The 18,362-nt window shown below is 40.8% G+C and overlaps 1 protein-coding gene across 1 annotated transcript in view; it reads left to right on the forward strand.

Moving 5' to 3' along the window:
• Positions 1 to 17,537, forward strand: part of LOC126272425 (uncharacterized) — a 41,205-nt gene extending 23,668 nt beyond the window's left edge. The window contains exons 4-9 of the mRNA XM_049975277.1: positions 1,943 to 2,070; positions 3,247 to 3,336; positions 4,468 to 4,560; positions 7,523 to 7,642; positions 9,023 to 9,166; positions 16,975 to 17,537. Of these exons, the coding sequence (XP_049831234.1) occupies positions 1,943 to 2,070; positions 3,247 to 3,336; positions 4,468 to 4,560; positions 7,523 to 7,642; positions 9,023 to 9,166; positions 16,975 to 17,259 (860 nt within the window). The 3' untranslated portion in view covers positions 17,260 to 17,537. The remainder of the gene's footprint in view (positions 1 to 1,942; positions 2,071 to 3,246; positions 3,337 to 4,467; positions 4,561 to 7,522; positions 7,643 to 9,022; positions 9,167 to 16,974) is intronic.
• Positions 17,538 to 18,362: the final 825 nt, after the last annotated feature.

The following is an 18,362-nucleotide window of genomic DNA, read 5'->3' on the forward strand; positions in this document are numbered from 1 at the left end:
ATTCCGCTTTATTGTCCAGAATACAGCGGAGACATACAGACTGAACATTCTTGACTCAATGAGTGCACTTCAGTATGCAGGAGGTTAGTATGGACTCCTAGCCAGGTTGCACAAACTGGTAGAGCCCTTTGCACCAAAGCACGGTGTAAGACAAGATGAACGTGATAGTATAACTAAATTACGAAAGGAAGACAGTGTCTCCTCATGGTGACTAGAGGCTCATTGCAGACGCTTCCGCCAAAAGAAGCGACTGCTTACCCAGGCGTCTTCCAAAGAGGAACTGCTACCTTGCTCCACAGGTAGCCAGACTTAAGCTTTCCTTATACCTAGCCAAAATTGAGCATATAAAAAAAACTCAACATAGCGTCATAAGATTGTAATGTCACAACGTAATGACGTCCTCCGTTTCGTATTCCGATAAGAAAAGTCTTGTAGAACCCATTTCCTTCAATTTTCTTAAGAAATAGATTGTAACACCGAAAGAACATCCTGACGGAAAAAAGTCGCAACACAAGGGGTTGCGCAGATAAACGTTAGTTAATAGGGACGATTCTATATCAGAAACGTCTATTCAGATTTCATGCCAGTTGCTTAATATTAGCGCTAGTGGCGAATCTGAAGATGTAAATCGTGTCTGCTTTAAATAAGTTAAAACGGCCATGAGACTGTTACCTTCGAGATTAGACGAGGTGAGCTGATGGTAATCAAGGACGCCCCTAAGGCGACAGAAGCATAGATGAACACCTCACTGAATTCGAATGAGTTCACGTAATAGTGCTACTGGAAGCTGCATGTTCCTTGTGTGGTATTGCGGGAAGACTTCGTAGTAACGCAGCCCGTGTACATGACTGCTGGCAGCGATGGTCAAGAGAATGTACGGTAGCAAGTAAACCGGGTTCTAGACAGCCACGTGGCACTAGAGAGGGAAGGCCACCGTCTTCGGTGTCTGGCTCTGAAGCTTCATAATGCATTTGAAGCAGCAGTTAGCACCAGTGACTCGCTGAACTGCTACAAATCGGTTACTTCAGGGACAGCTCACATCCAGGTGCCATATAGCACGCTATCCACTGGCTTCAAACTACCACCATTTGCGACTTCAGTGGTGTCACGCGAGAGCTCATAGGGCAGGGTTGAAGTCGGTTGTTTTCTCATGAAAGCCGGTTCTGCCACTGATTGTCGTGTTAAAAGGAAGCCAGCGTAGGGACTGCAATCAACCTGTGTGCTTGCTAGACACAAAGGACCTACATCTGAAGTCGTGGTGTGCGATTTGGTCTGATAACAGGACCACTCCCGTGGTTATTCCACACGGGCTGAGGGCAAAACCATATCAGCCTGGTGATCAGACGTCTTCGGCTGCCATTCATGAACAGCACTCCAGGCCATATTTTCCGACACGATAACGCTCGCCCAACTAGCGCTGCTGTAGCACAACGAGCTCTATGAAGAGTTGACATGTTGCCTTGGTCTGCTCGATTACAAGATCTCTCTCCAATCGGGCACATACGGGACATGGGAGAAATCTAGCGTCATCCACAACCAGCATTAACCGTCCCTGTATCGAAGTGCAACAGGCATGGAAGTCCTGCTTCCAATGTTACATCCGGCATCTGTAAAACAGAATGCATGCACGTCTGCTTGCTGCCATTTGACCATCTGCCGGCTATACCGGTTAGTAATTTAGAACCATTTCTTATTAGCGATGGCGTTTCTCGCGTTTGCATTAACTTACGATCTGGCAATGTTAATCACTTATATAAGCCACCTAGACAGTACCTCAGGAACTCCTTTTCTCTAGATTTATCGATTTTGGTAAGATTTCCGTCATTTTAGTTTTTCAATATTGGGTTTCTCATACATCAGCTGTAGATTGTGCCCCATACTATGTGGTTAATCTACAATAAGCTTCAAGAAGAAAGTATTACACACACTGAAATTGTTGCAGATCGTCAGCCAGTACCTTTCACGTGGTGCCCCATGATGCCTGTAGTTGTGGCGCTCATGGTCATCCGGAATGGATCTGCTCTCGCAGAAAGGTACCTCAACGTCCAGCTGCCGGGCAACAGGCAACTGGTAAGGTTATAAACAACTGGTAGCCATTGCTCGTTAAACCTTCTGACCTAATGCAGATTGAATACAGTTCCAATCTTGACGCTCTTCAGTTTGACTAAAGAACTATTTCAAAAATGCTTCTGAAGACGACGAAATATTAAAGGTGGTTCTGGCTTCTTAAACAGGCTGATCTTCGTTGACATCACAAAGATGAATACCTTATGAAGAGATAATACACGAGCTTAAGTTGCATACGTCACCTTGGTTTCTATTCGTTGCACACTTGAGCCTCACGAGACTTTCCATTGACTAAGACCTTCCACTAAGATAGTTGAGCGTAAATTATGCATAGGGTCGTAGCACTGCTTCTCACCTTAATTCCTGCGAGTTCGTTCTAATAGATTCCGTTGTAATAATGTGAATGTGTTGACGTGTGCACGCAGTTACCCCAGCCACATTGGTGCTATGCACTGCAGTCACATATCCTCACCGACATGATAGTACGGAATAAAGTAATAAAAGGTAAGTCTGTTGAAGACAGTTGGCAGGAGGAGACAAGTTAATATAAAACGTATGCATGTATATTTGTTAATTTAAGCAGGTTTTCTGGATTGTTCTGTGATTGTTATTTAAGATATAACAAACCATAGTGTATCCAGTTTCATTTCCGACATTTCGGAGGCTCGTCTCATCAGATATCAGTTCCGTTGATTCGCTCATATGAATTACTTCCGGAGAGCCAACAATGTCGAAACATTTAGAACCTTTTTAAAATGAATAATTTTTACTGTAGAATATTTTGGGTGGATTAGTAAGAAAGTAGTCCAAAATTACTCGACATGCCTGTAGTCCTATGTATCTATCGTATTTTCCTTGACACCATTGCATTAAGGACTAACAGGTTTACTATTTATCAACTTCACTAACTTAGTCAAATACTTACATTTCCTTGGATTAGATTTTCTTCCCAGAAAATATTATAGATGTACCCCCAGAGAATTATTTTCTGCACTTCACCTTCATTTCTATGTTTTATAGGTACAACAGAAATGTTATTTTTCAAATGTCACCGAACATTCCCAGTTTTACTGTAGGTCAAATCTCATCACAATCGAATCACATTCTGAAAACAAAACGTAGTATCAGATGGTCTTGACAGTGGCAAATGTTAAATGTGAATAACTCTTTCCCCCACAGGTGAGCTGGCTCCAAAGACAGCGCGTAGAGCTGGAACAACTTAAAGCTTCGGCAGCGTGCAACATACGCACCCATTGCATCGATGAAAGTGTAAGTTAATCTTTTCGCACCGTCTACAAAAAGTAAGCCTTGAAGGGTTGTTTGGAAAAACTGGTACTCGGGAGAAGTGGTACATCACTAAATCTAAAAAACCAAATGGTAAAAAAGCTGAAAAATGCTCCTTTCACAATATCCTCAACAGTACAGAATTAACTGTGTATCATTACACACAGAGGACGAAATAGCATACACAGGATCATCAAAACGAAGCGTTTCAGAACGAAAGACGGCGCACGTAATTTCTTCAAAGGAATTTTAAGACATGACTGCCATCAGGAGTGGAACGGTAATTGAGCGACGAGTACGACGCAGCTTCTCTACACTGTGCAGCGATTTTGAGTAAAACATTGTTCGCAAGCGTTCTTAGTATCTACTTAAACTTAGTTCGTACTATACATAAAGAATTGGTAATGACTGAATCTAGCACCACATTTATCTAAGAAAACACGATTGTGGTGTAAAACTTTCTTCAATGTTACATTTCATGTGTGAAAATGAAATTCAAAACGGCCATCTTCCTTAAGTTTAAGTGTGATACACGAAAATAATACAGGTCTATTAACAAAATGTATGACATGAAGAAAAATATTACATGATTATTTTAGTTTGTTTCCTTCCGTATACTCACGCCTTTGATCATTGCTGTCGTTCACCATTGTAGGGGCACTTCCCCCCCCCCCCCCCCCCCCCCCCCCACACACACACACACACACAACGGAAATCGCGCTCTGAGCCTCTCCCTGCTGCTCCACCCTCACTGACAAAGCGAATTGCAGAAAGGTGATGCCGGAAATTTTGGGTCGTCATGACATTATTTTTATTCAGAATTTAAGCAGTGGGCAGGATCGAACCTGGGACTCGTATTTCTCGTCACTAGACAATTATGCCACTAAGACGACGACCGCTCTAGCTCTGACGCTCAGAGCGTCTGCCGATTTGACGAGTGTGTTTAGTATGGGTCTCGATATTCGTGAAGTAACAGTGCTGTGGTGTGCTGGGAGAAACTGCTCCTCGGCATTTCACGTACTTTCTATGGCTTATCTGGCCGGCACTAAAATGGTTAGATACGTGAACCACTGAAAGGTAATTTTCGTGTGGTACAAACGTTAATTTCTGATACAGGACCCCATGCACCGGTTGCTGAACACGTGGCCGCTCAACATTCCGTACAGGGCAGCGCAACAGCTTGGAATCATTCCGGTGAGAGTTGATAAGGTACGTACCCTAACCTTGCTATTAAACAGCCTTCCAGCTAGATGCTGCCAAAAATGTAAGCACAAATTTAAAAAATCTGTATAGATATAGCGCAAAAAAAATACTTAATGGGAAAATGTAGTGAAAACCTAGGATTAACTTGCATTTTTAAATATTGATTCCACTTTTATACACAGCCCTGAATAAAGTACTCACTTCTCAGTAAGGTTGGAAAAATTTACTATACATTATAAGATGGTTTCTTTTGCTTGCATGCAAACCTAGAAATAAGCATTTAAAGATACATTACTTACAAAGAGCATTTTCTTAAAATGTAGTTGCTTCAGCTCATAGCATTTCTGATACAGTAAAAAATGGTAAAACAGAATTTGTTTCATTAATAGGCGACAAACCTAGCATTGCCCACTTAATTTACTAATTTTGTTGGAAACTGAAAAATGAATTGTATGTAATATCGAAAGTATTTCATTCCCATGTATTCGTGAAACTCTTCCAAGTGTTCCGTGAACGGAAATCTATACGGACAGCTGGTTCACGTGTCTACAACGCTATTTTGTAAACGTCTCTATGGCAACGCCTCCACATTGCTCTGGACACTGCTATCTCTTTCGCTCACCGTTTGCGCTTAGTAGTTAAAAGCACTAAAAAGTCCTACGAAGTATCGACTCTCACTTTGACTCGACTAAGAGTATCTTAGTACAAAAGCATAAATGTATTAATACTAAAAGCATGATGCAGCAGCAGCAGCAGCAGCAGCTTTTCACGGAGCTGAGTCTTGATAACGTTACGTGTCGTGAACTGTTCGGCAGGTGGTTCTTAATCCCACGGCGGTTGTTGCTTAGCAGTAAGGGATACGCGTATAAAGTGTGCTCGAAATCGATCCAGTGATTCAGACTCGATTTTAAAATCGTAGACACAGACGCTCATCGTAATTCTGCCAGAATTTCCCTCTGAAACGGTTTCGTATCATACGCAAATTTTTAGTACGGCGGGGCCACAGTCAACTTTCTGAACGTTCAAGCCAAATGTTATTCAGGCTTTCATTTGCGAGAGTGCGTAAGTGAATGTTTTATTTCCTGAGATAAACGTACATCGTCTTACACATAAATAATGCCTTTCTGCGGTCTGTGAATAACTTTGCAAATTTTACCAGCACAACACAAATCATTGCCATTAAACCACATCATCCTCTAATACCTCTAATATGATAAACAATCAAGTTCTTAAAGGGTAATTCTGCCTACTTGCTTTCCATCCACAAGGGCTTCATATCTTCTCATTGAGCAAGCAACGAAACATACCACCAAGCCCCTCTTCCATGTTGCCAGCGTATTCCAACTCTATTTCAGTGTTGCATAGTGATGTAAATCTGTGAAGGTTGCTCTAGCTGCGAGTGCACATATAATAATTTTGATACTTTACAGGCATTTCTGTTGCTGCTGTCATTAAAATTTATTCGTAACAAAAATAAACTCGGTAAATCAACAAAAGCATTTTAAAAATGTCATTCCGTACTCGGTCTTGGTGCTCCATTATTATTTTTTACTTGTACGTTGTACACTAGGGTATTACTGATTTTTCCCAACAGCTTGACTCCCGTTCTCATACTGTCGAACGTCTAGCACCTCTCCAAATTATCAAACCCGTTTCCTAGATGAAAAAACCGTATGAACGCGTCCAGACTTAGCTTCAGTCTTGCTTCCATTATAAGCTTGACGTCAGAACTGAGCCTTACTCCTTGGCTATCAGCTAACATCTGCGAAAAGAAGTCTGACCGCTCCTCGGTTTTCTTTGCCGTCCTTATGTATATTTTCATCAGCAACCTGGGTGCTTCACCCGTTCAGCTAATTGAGTTCAACGTAAACTGTCGCTATTTTCATTATTCTGTGGTCACCTTCACGAAAACAAAATGGTGTACTTCTGATTCTCCAGATACTACCATTTGGTATAAATCCCTCCAATGATTGGAGAAATTGCTTACGCCATATTTAAAGGATTTGGGGTGAGATCCTTAAAGGTAGACGACAGAAAAGGGTGGAGTATGATGGTGAAGGCCAAATGGCGCTCTGTGCACACATGAAACAGCGTTAGCAAGATACGAATTAGGTGCTGAGGTTGAATCACCTCCATGGCCATGACGAGGGCGATGGATGCGCCATGTTGACTGGGGCACCTCAGCAGACTGCCGACGCTATTTCCGTTACAGCCATCCATATAAAAGCTCAAGTCTCTAAGGGGTAGCAAGCTTAGCTCGTACGGTGCTTCTTAGAAACTCACATGGACAGATGTGCGACAGTGTAAATGCCAGCAGCTCTGAACATGATACATATCTCTGACCGGAAGTAGGGTGTGGGTTCTGGTGTCTGATCACATACGCAATTAGGTCAGATGCCTTAAGTGGCAGGTGCAGTGACAGATTGACAGTGTAAAAAGGATGATGCGCTTAGCTCTTGGCTAACCAGGGGCAGCCTCAAATGAGACATTAGTGACCGGGTTCAACAGTCAACGCATGCAACGATCTCGAAGACAGTCATATGGCAAATGGTACGCAGCATGACGTTAGTCTTCTGAGCATGACTGTTTCCCCTCGTTTCTGGCCTCAGCAGTTTTATAGCACGTCAGTGAAAAAAAGTGGCTTTGAGGTCTCAAGCTCGGGTTTCCGCTGTCAGTGAGCTGAAAGGTCTTCTACAGATACGTGTGACCATGCTACGGTATCAAGAGGTTATCCCTCTGCAGCGAAGCTGAAGTACGTTACTCTCATTCGTGCAGTGCGAAGAACTAGCTTCTGCGGGGTACCATATTATTTTCAGTATTAGCCGCCTGCCTGTTAATCTTTCTCCGGTTCTCGCTGGAGAAAGCTTTGATTAAAATTTTGCTTTTTCCCATATTATTTCACACTTGGCGTAGCTTCTAGAGAGAAAATGAAACGCTGGAGAGTAAGGTTTTTGCATGTATGTTCCAGCAACCATCAGATACTGAATCTACAAGTATACCTCCTCTGGAAGTTGTTGCGAGTTCCTCCGCATCAGATTCGTCGACCCTGACTGGAGATCAGGAAAACACAGCACCCAGCTCCAGAGAGGTTAGTACCGAATTTTGTTGGCAGCATAACCATTTCTGGAATTGATTGCTTAATTAGAAATTTGTATTAGTAAATCACTCGCATTTAAAACTCACATGGAAAATACTCTTATTCCAGTTATGCTGTAATGTTTCGGGCAGAAATTTTAAAAGGTCTCCATCAGTCAAATTTTGACATTTGTAAAGACTTAAACATGAGGCCGCTGATGTATTAATCTTCATACATTCATCTGGCTTATTCAGAGAAGTAAAACACATTATAGGTAATTATCTTGGCTCCATTAGTCAGACAAGGACGTCTGCAGGGAGTGTTCTTCAAGAACGCTTCATATTTTCTGAACTCCCAGGCAATGTTTCTGAAGACTGAGGAACTACTGCGAAGCTTATCTCGTTTGTCCATTGTGGTGGATAGCATCATGCGTCTAGGGTGTTCATAATTCTTTAAAATTGCAGTTAATTTATGTGCTTTCTCCCGGTAACTTCTTCACTTAGGTGGCCAAAAAAATTGTTCCAGTACGTGATGCCTCCAATTAAGATAAACTTTGTCACTTGTCAGAAATCCAGTGTACAGAAAGGTTTTAAATTTCGATGGCACAAAGAGATCCTACAGTAGGCAGTCAGTTTAAGCTGTTACGTCGGGATTTAGTTTCCGCTACTGTAAATCAGCAGTCATAATGCTTGCCTCTGTTCATAATTTCAATAAACTAGTCCTTTGTTGACCTGAGATCGGGAACGTGCCTCTCACAGTTGGTTTTGAAATCATTAGTGTGAGCAGGGTTGTTCAGAGACCTCACATAAAAAGTAAATTGATCACTGTACCGAAACTCCTGCAATAAAGTTACTGGTTAGAGGAAAATGTAGAATGTTGGTTAGAGGTAGCCTTGTAGTCTTCTGCAGTTCTTCTGAGAAATTAGGTATGCTTGCATTAGTGGAGAAGGCTCCTTAGCAACAGAGGCGTCCACTTAGTTTAATACCAGAATTTTGATGCAAACGCTTAGCTCACCATTCGAGCTGGTAAGCTGCAAGTATGTCTTCGGATAATAAACCAGTGTAGTACACATCCAGAAGCGAACCGGCTGTGGTTCTTTAATCTAAAAATAATTTGGAGCATTTAGTTCCTACGTTGCAAATGGATTCGTAATGCGAAATATAAATCCGGACATGGAGTGGTTGTAAAAGCGATCAGAACAAAATACAGAAGCTAGGTATCAATCAGAACAATAGCCCAGACAAGGCCACGGCAATAAGTCACAAAACCACTTCGAATTAGTAGAAGGTTTAGTTCCGTCTGTCGGCTTATCCTCGCACGACACAGGTTATTGAAATAGTAACCATACAAATAAAACGTCGAGCAAACAAGCGTTCCGCCTTCTCCTTACAGGTGACTCCTCCGCCAGAAGCTCTTGGGGAGAAAAGCATGTATTTCAGTCCTGAAGGCGACAGGCACACGGAGGAAGAAACGGAGCCAGAGGAGCCGCAGAACGACAAACAGGAACAGGAAGGCGAGAAAGCCCAAGAAGAAAAGGTAGTTTCCCCACATACATTGCATTTAAAATGTAAGATTAAGTAAAAGGTTAACCAGCACGCTTATGAAATGAAATACTGCAGTAAACGACTAAATGCATTAGTGATGACGTGACAGTGCTACATAATAAAAACGAATCTTCAACTCGGCACCAGTTCGAACGCTACTATGGAACTTCTTGCCATACAGACTGGAATTTCCGGAACTACATTCGTTCCAAATAGCACATGTGTACAGCTTATTTCATTATTGGTACAAGTCCATTTGTTTCTTCTGAGAGTCCTGAAGTTACATGAGCGCCGAAATCTGCAGTTCAGATAACAGAAATATTAGTGTGTGTATAAATACACGTGAATATTTCTGGTATCTCAACTGCAGATCTTTCAGTGCTAATTTAACTTAAGGACGATCTCAGAATAAACAAAAATGGACTTCCACCTCCACTGGAATAAGCCCTTCATGTGTCTTTCCTTTACCAGACCTTACGTCTGGTTAAAATTAGAAAGTGACGCGGACCTTCATCAAGCGTGACTCTTAACTGCACAGTATGTCACATTGCATTTACGAACTTTCGGCTAATTGAACATGTATCAATAATTACCGATTTCTGTAGTTGAGTGTACTACGTTTGGATATAGCTGTATTGCGTTGATGTACTGGTGGATATTGTGTGGTATGACTCCTGTAGTTGGTAGTATAATTGGTATTGGGTATGGATATTTCGATTAGTTGTTAATTTCTTCTTTTTATTGGTATGTCAAGTTGATGAGGTATTTTTATCTGTTAAAATGGTTGTTCCTGTATATTTTGTATACATCACTCTAGAGTACATTTTCTGGTGCATACTTATGTGGGAACGTGTTTTATAACTACATGTTGTAAGGCAAGCTGTTGTATTTTTTGCTACATTGTCATGTCTTCTGGGTATTCTGTATTTGCTAGTATTGTACATCCACTTGTAATCTACTGTTTGCAGTTTGCAGAGTCTGCATTTATCTGTTGTGGTATTGGGTTCTTCAATAATATGCTTGATGTAACATCTGGTGTTCATTGTTTGATCCTGTAATGCAATCATGAATCCTTCCGTCTCATTAAATATATAGCCTTTTCTTAGCCGTGTGTTCGATGCGTCTTGATGGATGTGTGGCTGTTAGATGATACGGGTGCTTCCCATGTAGTTACTTTTTACTTCCTTCGTGTCTGTTAATGTTATGTGATCTAAAGGGTTGTAGAATTGGTTATGAAATTGCAGTAGTGTGGCCGATGTATTTGCATGAGTGATTGCTTTGTGTATTTTGCTAGTTTCTGCTCGTTCTATAAAGAATTTTCTTAAATTGTCTACCTGTCCATAATGTAGGTATGTAATGTCGATAAATCCCCTTCCTCCTTCCTTTCTGCTTAATGTGAATCTTTCTGTTGCTGAATGTATGTGATGTATTCTATATTTGTGGCATTGTGATCGTGTAAGTGCATAGTGCTTCTATGTCCGTGTTACTCCATTTCACTAATGAGGTCAATATCAGTATAGCGTAAGTATTTATAGCTTTTGTCTTGTTTCTTGCTGTCAGTTCTGTTTTCAGTATTTTTGTTAGTCTTTGTCTACATTTTACTTTTACTTTTAGTTCTTATTAATTTGTATTATCTATTCCTATTTTTCTTACATTTGTCTGTTCCAAAAGCCATTTTTATATCATTGCTGACTGTTATCTTTAGTAATTGGTTGAGTTGTAGATTTGTTGCTACCAGTAGTTTTAGATAATCCATGTATAGCAAATGTGTGATTTTGTGTGGGTATGTCCCATTAATATTATATCCATAATTTGTATTATTTACCATGTTGGATAGTGGGCTCAGAGCAAGGCAGAACCAGAAAGGACTTGTCTCCTTGGTATACTCCACGCTTAATCTGTATTGGCTGTGATGTCATATTGTTCGAATTTGTTTGGACAGTAAGTGTGGTTTTCATTACCATGTTTACTGTCAATTTAGGATCTAGTTGGTATATGTCCAATATCTGAAGTAACCATCAGTAGGGTACACCATCAGTAATCAAAGTATGGGTACTGTAGCTACCTTCTAGTTTTAGCTTGATATGTCATCTCTGTATTATTAGTTGCTCTTTACATTGTCGTGCTGCTTTGCAACAGCCTTTTTGTTCTTCATTTATAATCTTGTTCTTCATTTTATGTGTCATTCCTGTGACGACTGAAGTTATGATTTTGTATGTTGATGGTAGGCATGTTACAGGGCAATATTTTGCTGTGTCTGCTTGATGTTCAGGTTTCATATAAGTTATTCCGTGTGAAGTGTATCAGGGAATGTGTATGGGTCTGCAATGTAACTGTTAAATAATTTAGATATGAATGTGTTGAGTGAACTTCTTTAGCCAGAAATTTGCTATTTTATCTTTTCCAGAGGCTTTCGAATTGTTCGTTGAATTACTTGCGTAACTTCATATTAAAAATTTCACTTCAGGCATTGGTGGTATCATATTGTCAGTTTGTGCTTGTATCCACCGTGTGTCTGTTAAGTTGTATTGGTTTTGACCATATGTTGCTCCGGAAGTGTTCCATGTCTTACGTTTGGTGGATTGTCTATTTTAATGTGTTATCTATTGTCTGATAAAATTGCTTTTGGTTTGTGTTGAATGTTAGGTTTTCTTTCCTTCCATTTTCACTTTTTGTATCTTCCAAGTCGTTTGGCCAAAGTTTGCAATTCATCTGATTGCTCTATAGCTTCTTGCTGTGAGGTATAACCTAACCTTCTCCGTTTGTCTGATTCCATTCCTTACAAATTGTGTAAGCTGTCCGATGTCTTTTCAAAGCTTTCCTATTCAGATCTGTATCCTGTGTTGCCATGCTGGTTTTGTTTCTTCTGTGTTATCATCTCTGTCTAGTGTGTGTATTTAGTGTAGTGAGTGCTCCTACGTAAACCAGTAGTTGTAACTCTTACATAGTTCTATTTTCATTTAATTTGTGTGTATGATTGTTACTAGTTGCTGTTTCAACTTGTGGGTTATTTAGTGGTCTATACAAGAATGGTCTAATGTCTGTATTTGTGTCTTTGTATTGTATATATGTTAACTTAAATTTTTCTTCTATATCTAACATGTGTATCAATTCGTGATCTATTTGTGCTTGTTCTGCTGGCTGTCTTAAGATTTCCTTTTCCTCTGATTGTTTAATTGATGTGTGTTCTTTGTTTGCTCTGGGATGTTTGAGTCCATTACTGTTTTCCGATTTTACATTATTTTCTTCTAGTATTTGTTGTTTGTTCTGTGATGTTTCTAATTCTGACTGGGGTATCCCGTTTCCGATTGCACGGATCTGATCAGCTAGTCTTTGTGTTAAAAATTTTAATTCTGAGTATCTGGTAATGTTGTGTATAATTGTGATCTGTATCCAGTTGTGTTGGTTCCCAGGTTTGTTGCTTGTTATAACATGTCGATTAACTTCATCTGACTGTCTCATCCTCCGCCTTTGTTTCCCTTATAGACAGGTTGCAGGAAGCATATCCTTCAAAAACACCTATTAGGATTTAAATCTTTTTCCGTGTGCCTAGCAGTGTCATTACCATTGTGGACGGGCATAGGGGTCAAGCGTCGTCCCCGACCATGACAGCGCTTGTCCGAGTCTTCATTCTCTCTGTCCTGAACAAACTAATCAAATTGAATGGGGGTTAGCGCTTTTAGTGGTTTGTTCCTTTAGTCACCTTTAACTACTGGCAGAACGTACCGGAGGCCTATTATTTTCCCGGGCCTCCACCGGGTTTATTATTATGAGGCAGTGTTAAACGGTCACTTCTCTCCCACACTCGATGCTCAGTCGTCGCAAGCAATTCTGAATAGCACCTGTCTGGCAGTGTCGAATCTTGTTCATACTTTCACCACACATGACCAGCTTATTTGTCTTTCTTCATGTGACCCAGTTTCACGGGAAACTGGCACAGTCTTTGGCTTTCGCACTTGGACAGGTACATTCCAGAAAGTATCTTCGCATCCCGTCTCAGGAATAGAAGAATCGATACTCCTTCGTACATTTAGTGCTGCTCGGCTTCAATGTACTGAAATGAGCTAATCAACAGCTGTCAAGAGACTAAGCACTAAACTATCGCGCCGACAACATCGCATTTCATACTAACTACGGCAAACTAGCTATCTAAATTCATTAGGCCTACCGCAACCAAGCATTAGTAGCATCACCCTCGGCAAGAAACGCCACAAACAGGATTGCCATACTCCGTTCTGTGCATTCAGTTTAAGCACCATTCTTACTACTGTCTATGGACGATGGCCTTGTCTGATGCGTGCCATGTTCAATCGAAATGATAATGATCTTACAGGGCACTAGTTACGAGGCTGTAATAAAGGTAAGAAACATATAGTCCCCTACTTGAGCGAACGAGTCCAAATCTACATATCCGCAATGTTTTAATAGGCGCTTACCTTAAGAACGTAAATTGTAACTCCTACCAGTAATGCTTTACAATCCCAGCCATCGAAACCAAAACATTTTTACACGCAAGTGCCATTTTGAGTGAATGTTAGACATAATATTCTAGAACACCTAAGATACAATACATACCTTGCAAATTTCCCTTTCCCTTTTCCTTTTCCTATTTAGTGTTCGTTAATGAATGCTCAGGCTCCGGATAGCTCGCAGAATTCTTGACAGGAAAGTCACAAGAATAGTCCTGCTGCACTGTATTAACGCAGAGTGCGTGTTAGTTGTACCGTCTTACGCAGATGAATATTTGCTCCCCGATATGTAAGTCCAGCTACACGTAAATGCATACAAATTGACATTAGGCCAATAATGATTACAGTCCATATACATCCAGAGGTTTATCTATGAAATTTTACCATTCGCGTGAGCTAGGAAGTCCCCGTACGATAGCTCCAGAGCGCCAAAGAATATCTGTGAATGCTGTGCTCTGTTAATGTCGCATAGATAAATGTTTCATGAGCACGTAATATTAAATGGTTTGGAAGAAATGTCACACTGTATATTCACTTTGTTGGTTTATTCTAATTTACGCACATTATATATTTGATTCAAGGTAACCTTTCTTTACGATTGGTGGAATTTGTTACGTAAATTCAGTTTACAGCAAGATCCAGATTACGCTATTTGCTTTAAGGCGCTTTACATATATATTCCTCACAGTTTACACTATTCATAACTTCCTACACGTTGAACTGTTGTCCATAGCATTGGCTCTAAGTTCCGTCTTTCGTTCATAATGAAATTAAGACAATATATTAGGTTATTTTCCTACCTTTAATTACTTCAGATATTTTCAAGCTGAGTCACCTTCTTCAGTTCCTAATCATTTGTAGCACATAGGTCTTCAAATGCACAAACTCCTATCACCTAATATTACGTACGAGCGCACAAGTTAAGACACAAGACAAGCGCCCGAAGCACGTTAACAATGTAAGACTCCAGCTTCTGTATTTCGCAGTGTCCTCAGAGTACTTACAAGGCGTATTCTTAGAGGTCATTTGTTATACTGAGTAATCTGGAAGTGTACTACTTCGCAATCTATTTTATCTAGGGTCTAATGGATTCTGTTCCTTTCTTATTTTTCAAAGCATTTCCTGATACCAAAATTCTATTTCTTTCAATGTTACTTTCTTTTCAGTCTACTTGATAAATCATGCAATGTTAATACAGAAGGTATGTTTTTTCTATTTTTGAAATTTGGATCTTGTGCTTGGGGCTTGTATTGGGTGTGAGGACTAGATTCATATTCATTTTTGCGTCCAAAGGGTAGCGGCGTTACATTTATATGAGAGGCATTAAATTGCGACCTAATACGTAGCATTATGAGATAGGTCCCAAAGAGATACACAATTTTATTTCCTTAGAGCATCCTGACGTAAAGACATAGCAAAATTATTTTTCGCTCTTGGCTCAAGAGTGGTGCATTTAGAAAATATTAATTAGAACGTCATGCAACGTGCAGGAAAATGCGTCAGATCCAGTGAAATTGGTTATCCAAGTATTAACTGTAAATGCACTACTTTGGGCCTGCCTCTGAAATGGCAGTCAATTACACGATTGCGCGGAATTACAGCTCCTTGAAGAGCTGGTACGAGTTTTTGTGGACATTGAAAATAATTACGAAGTCAAAAGTTCTGATGCGTAGATTATTCCTTTGATGCCCATGTAGCGATGTTGAAGGCAAAAATTAGTGTGTGCAGATTTTTAAAAAACAAGCGAATGATAATATACTGACCCTGTTGAGAAGTATCTCCGTACATAAGGGACAATTGCATTCAGATTTGATGATTAAAAACAGCCACATTAATAGTACCAAGTCCCAGTTACCGGGCAAGGTGGCGCAGTGGTTAGCACACTGGACTCGTATTCGGGAGGACGACGGTTCAAACTCGCGTCCGGCCATTCAGTTTGTAGGTTTTCCATGGTTTCCCCTAAATCGCTTCAGGCAAATGCAGGGATAGTTACGTTGAAAGGAAACTGCAAACATCGTGTCCCAATCCGATGGGACAGACGAGCTCGGCTTCTGATTGGTCGGCGATTACGCGCTGCTGTCTCAGACGGTGTCACTGTGTGCGCCGGTGGAGCCACCGCTTCCGTTGGAACGTAAACCTTGGAAGAAACGTCTCTGCTGCTTCTCTGCATCAAGCACTCGTTTCCATGCACAGCTCAAATGGTATCCGCTATCGCGGTTGAAGTTCTTTTGGCTCATTCTTAATTCAACAGCCTCCTTCATAACAGAATCCCAGTACTTGGAGGCATGGGACAGAATTTTAGTTTCATCGAACAATATATTGTTTGTTCGTGAGGCTGTGCTCCGAAATTGCCGATTTCTCCAATTATCTATTTTTAATATGGCGTTGGTGTTCTGCACAGCGGTCGGAAACGGTACGAATCGACTGACCTATATAATTACTTACACACTCACAGGGTATATTATAAACTCCAGCAAAATAACGTGTCCTGCGTAGACGTGGTATGACAGATATTTCGTCCTCCTAACAAAATTAAGGCGATGATGCCCCTGTTAAGGATAATCTCGGCCTCATGGTCCCTAGAGTTCATAATATACACTGTGAGTGTGGAAGCAATTAAATAGGTCAGACAATTTGTACCGTTTCCGACCGCTGCGCAGAACACGAACGCCATATTAAAAATAAGGAATTGGAGAAATTGGCAATTAGGCAGCACAGCCTCACGAACAAACATAAATATTGTTCGATGAAACTAAAATTGTCCCATGCCTCCACGTACTGCGATTCTGTTACAAAGGAGGCTGTTAAACAAAGAATGAGCCAAAAGAACTTAAACCGCGATAGCGGATACCATTTGAGCTGTGCATGGAAACGAGCGCTTGATGAAGAGAAGCAGCAGAAACGTTTCTTCCAAGGTTTACGTTCCAACGGAAGCGGTGGCTCCACCGGCGCACACAGTGACACCGTCTGAGACAGCAGCACGTAATCGCCGACGAATCAGAAGTCGTCTTCTCTATATATATAGAGGGTACCATAGCAGCAGTGGAGACAGTCAGCTCCTGACGATGACGGTGGAGGTAATCGTCGAAAGCTCGAGATTCTATCTAGAATTGACGTCGCAACAATACCGAGAATGTTTTATACATAAGTGCCGCCGCGAAAAACTTCGTTCCCAAAATTCATTCGTGTCTTCAGGAACGTAGTAACGGTTCTGGAAGAGCTACGTTCCAACCAGTTGTAGACACTGAACAAGTTACGGCAGTACGCAGAAGAGCTGATTTGACACACAAGCTGGGAGACATTAAGCTATATGATTTAAAACTGTTTTTAGGCTGAAGAACTGCCGACGGTAACTGCGGAGGAAGCAGAAGGGGCAGCTAGGACCGTGGTGCAGCCACAGCCACCCGCCTCTGTCCTGTCAGCTGAGGAGGCGGAGAGGGCAGCCATGGACGTGGTGTCTCCACTTCCGCCACCACAACCAGCGGTCCCAGCTGTGTCCTCAGAGCAGCTGCTGGCTGCCGAGGGCGCCTCTCGCTCTGAACTTGGCACCAGCACGCGAGAGCTGAAGGCGAGCTCCAAAGCCCTCAAGTCGGCGTTCTTCCGCAATTTGTTCTGAGCAGAGATACGTTGAATCTCGGTACACAACTATGCTAGTCTCATTAAGCACAAAAATGTATTGGCTTTCGATTTATTATCCAACGAAAATTTTAAAATGTATGTAAATGTATTTTAATACACGAATAACAATGAAATTCGTATTTTACGAAAGCTTGATTTCGTATCTGGTAAAGGTTAAGAAAAAGTTTCAAAATTTATTGTAAAAGTATGCTTGTCATGAATAGCAACTTTCACTGTTCAAATTGGTAATCCATTAATAAAACCAATAAACTACCAGCATCAAATCTTGTTGCTAAATCATTCTACCCCATCTCTTCGTGCCTGAACTATGCTGCTCATGTATGATACAGATCGACGTGATCAAGTCTTCAACCTTCAAATTTAGTACCTCCATGCAGCAAGGTTATAGTATGACATGTTAAGCTAGAATTTCATACCTTAGTGTCTCCTCCAAGACAAACTTGGATATTTCTTTAAAATGAAACAAGAGTTTAAGCTGATCGATAAATTGATGTAATGCATGCCAACAGCAGTACTGAGAAACAAGTGAGATTTTTAAATGGCTATTTTTAAAATATTAGAAAAATAGTTGACAAATTACAAATGTTTTATTAATAAGTTACTTAATTACTATAATCTTAGTAAACTGTAAATATTAAGAAATAGTAAAACATCAGATCTTCTAAAACACAGCATATAACAGCTGTGTAACATTTGATTACGGATATTCGGCTGTTGGTGTGATCCAGATGTCACGCAAAGGCAAACAACTTCAGCGTTGATACTCCTAAATTTCTCCTGACTTCAGTACACGTTCGTATTAACACATCTTCTGCAGTGCTTAGATGCTTTTTGGGCTCTCTTTTATGGGCAGCACACTTCATAATCCGAACGATCAGTTTTCCGTTTCGTAGACTTACGCTTACATCTATCACAGAAGAAAAATCTAAAGGGGAATGTAAAAATGTCACCATTTCTGTCGCTTCGTGTTTAAGGAAACGTACGTTTTAGATCACGTCAGCTAATCATACACCACACGCTCACAAAAAGCTTCCCTAAACACATCGCTCCACGAGCGTGTGGGTTTTCGTCGTTCCACCA

The sequence above is a fragment of the Schistocerca gregaria genome, chromosome 5 (assembly GCF_023897955.1).
Source record: "Schistocerca gregaria isolate iqSchGreg1 chromosome 5, iqSchGreg1.2, whole genome shotgun sequence".
Lineage (NCBI taxonomy): Eukaryota > Metazoa > Arthropoda > Insecta > Orthoptera > Acrididae > Schistocerca > Schistocerca gregaria.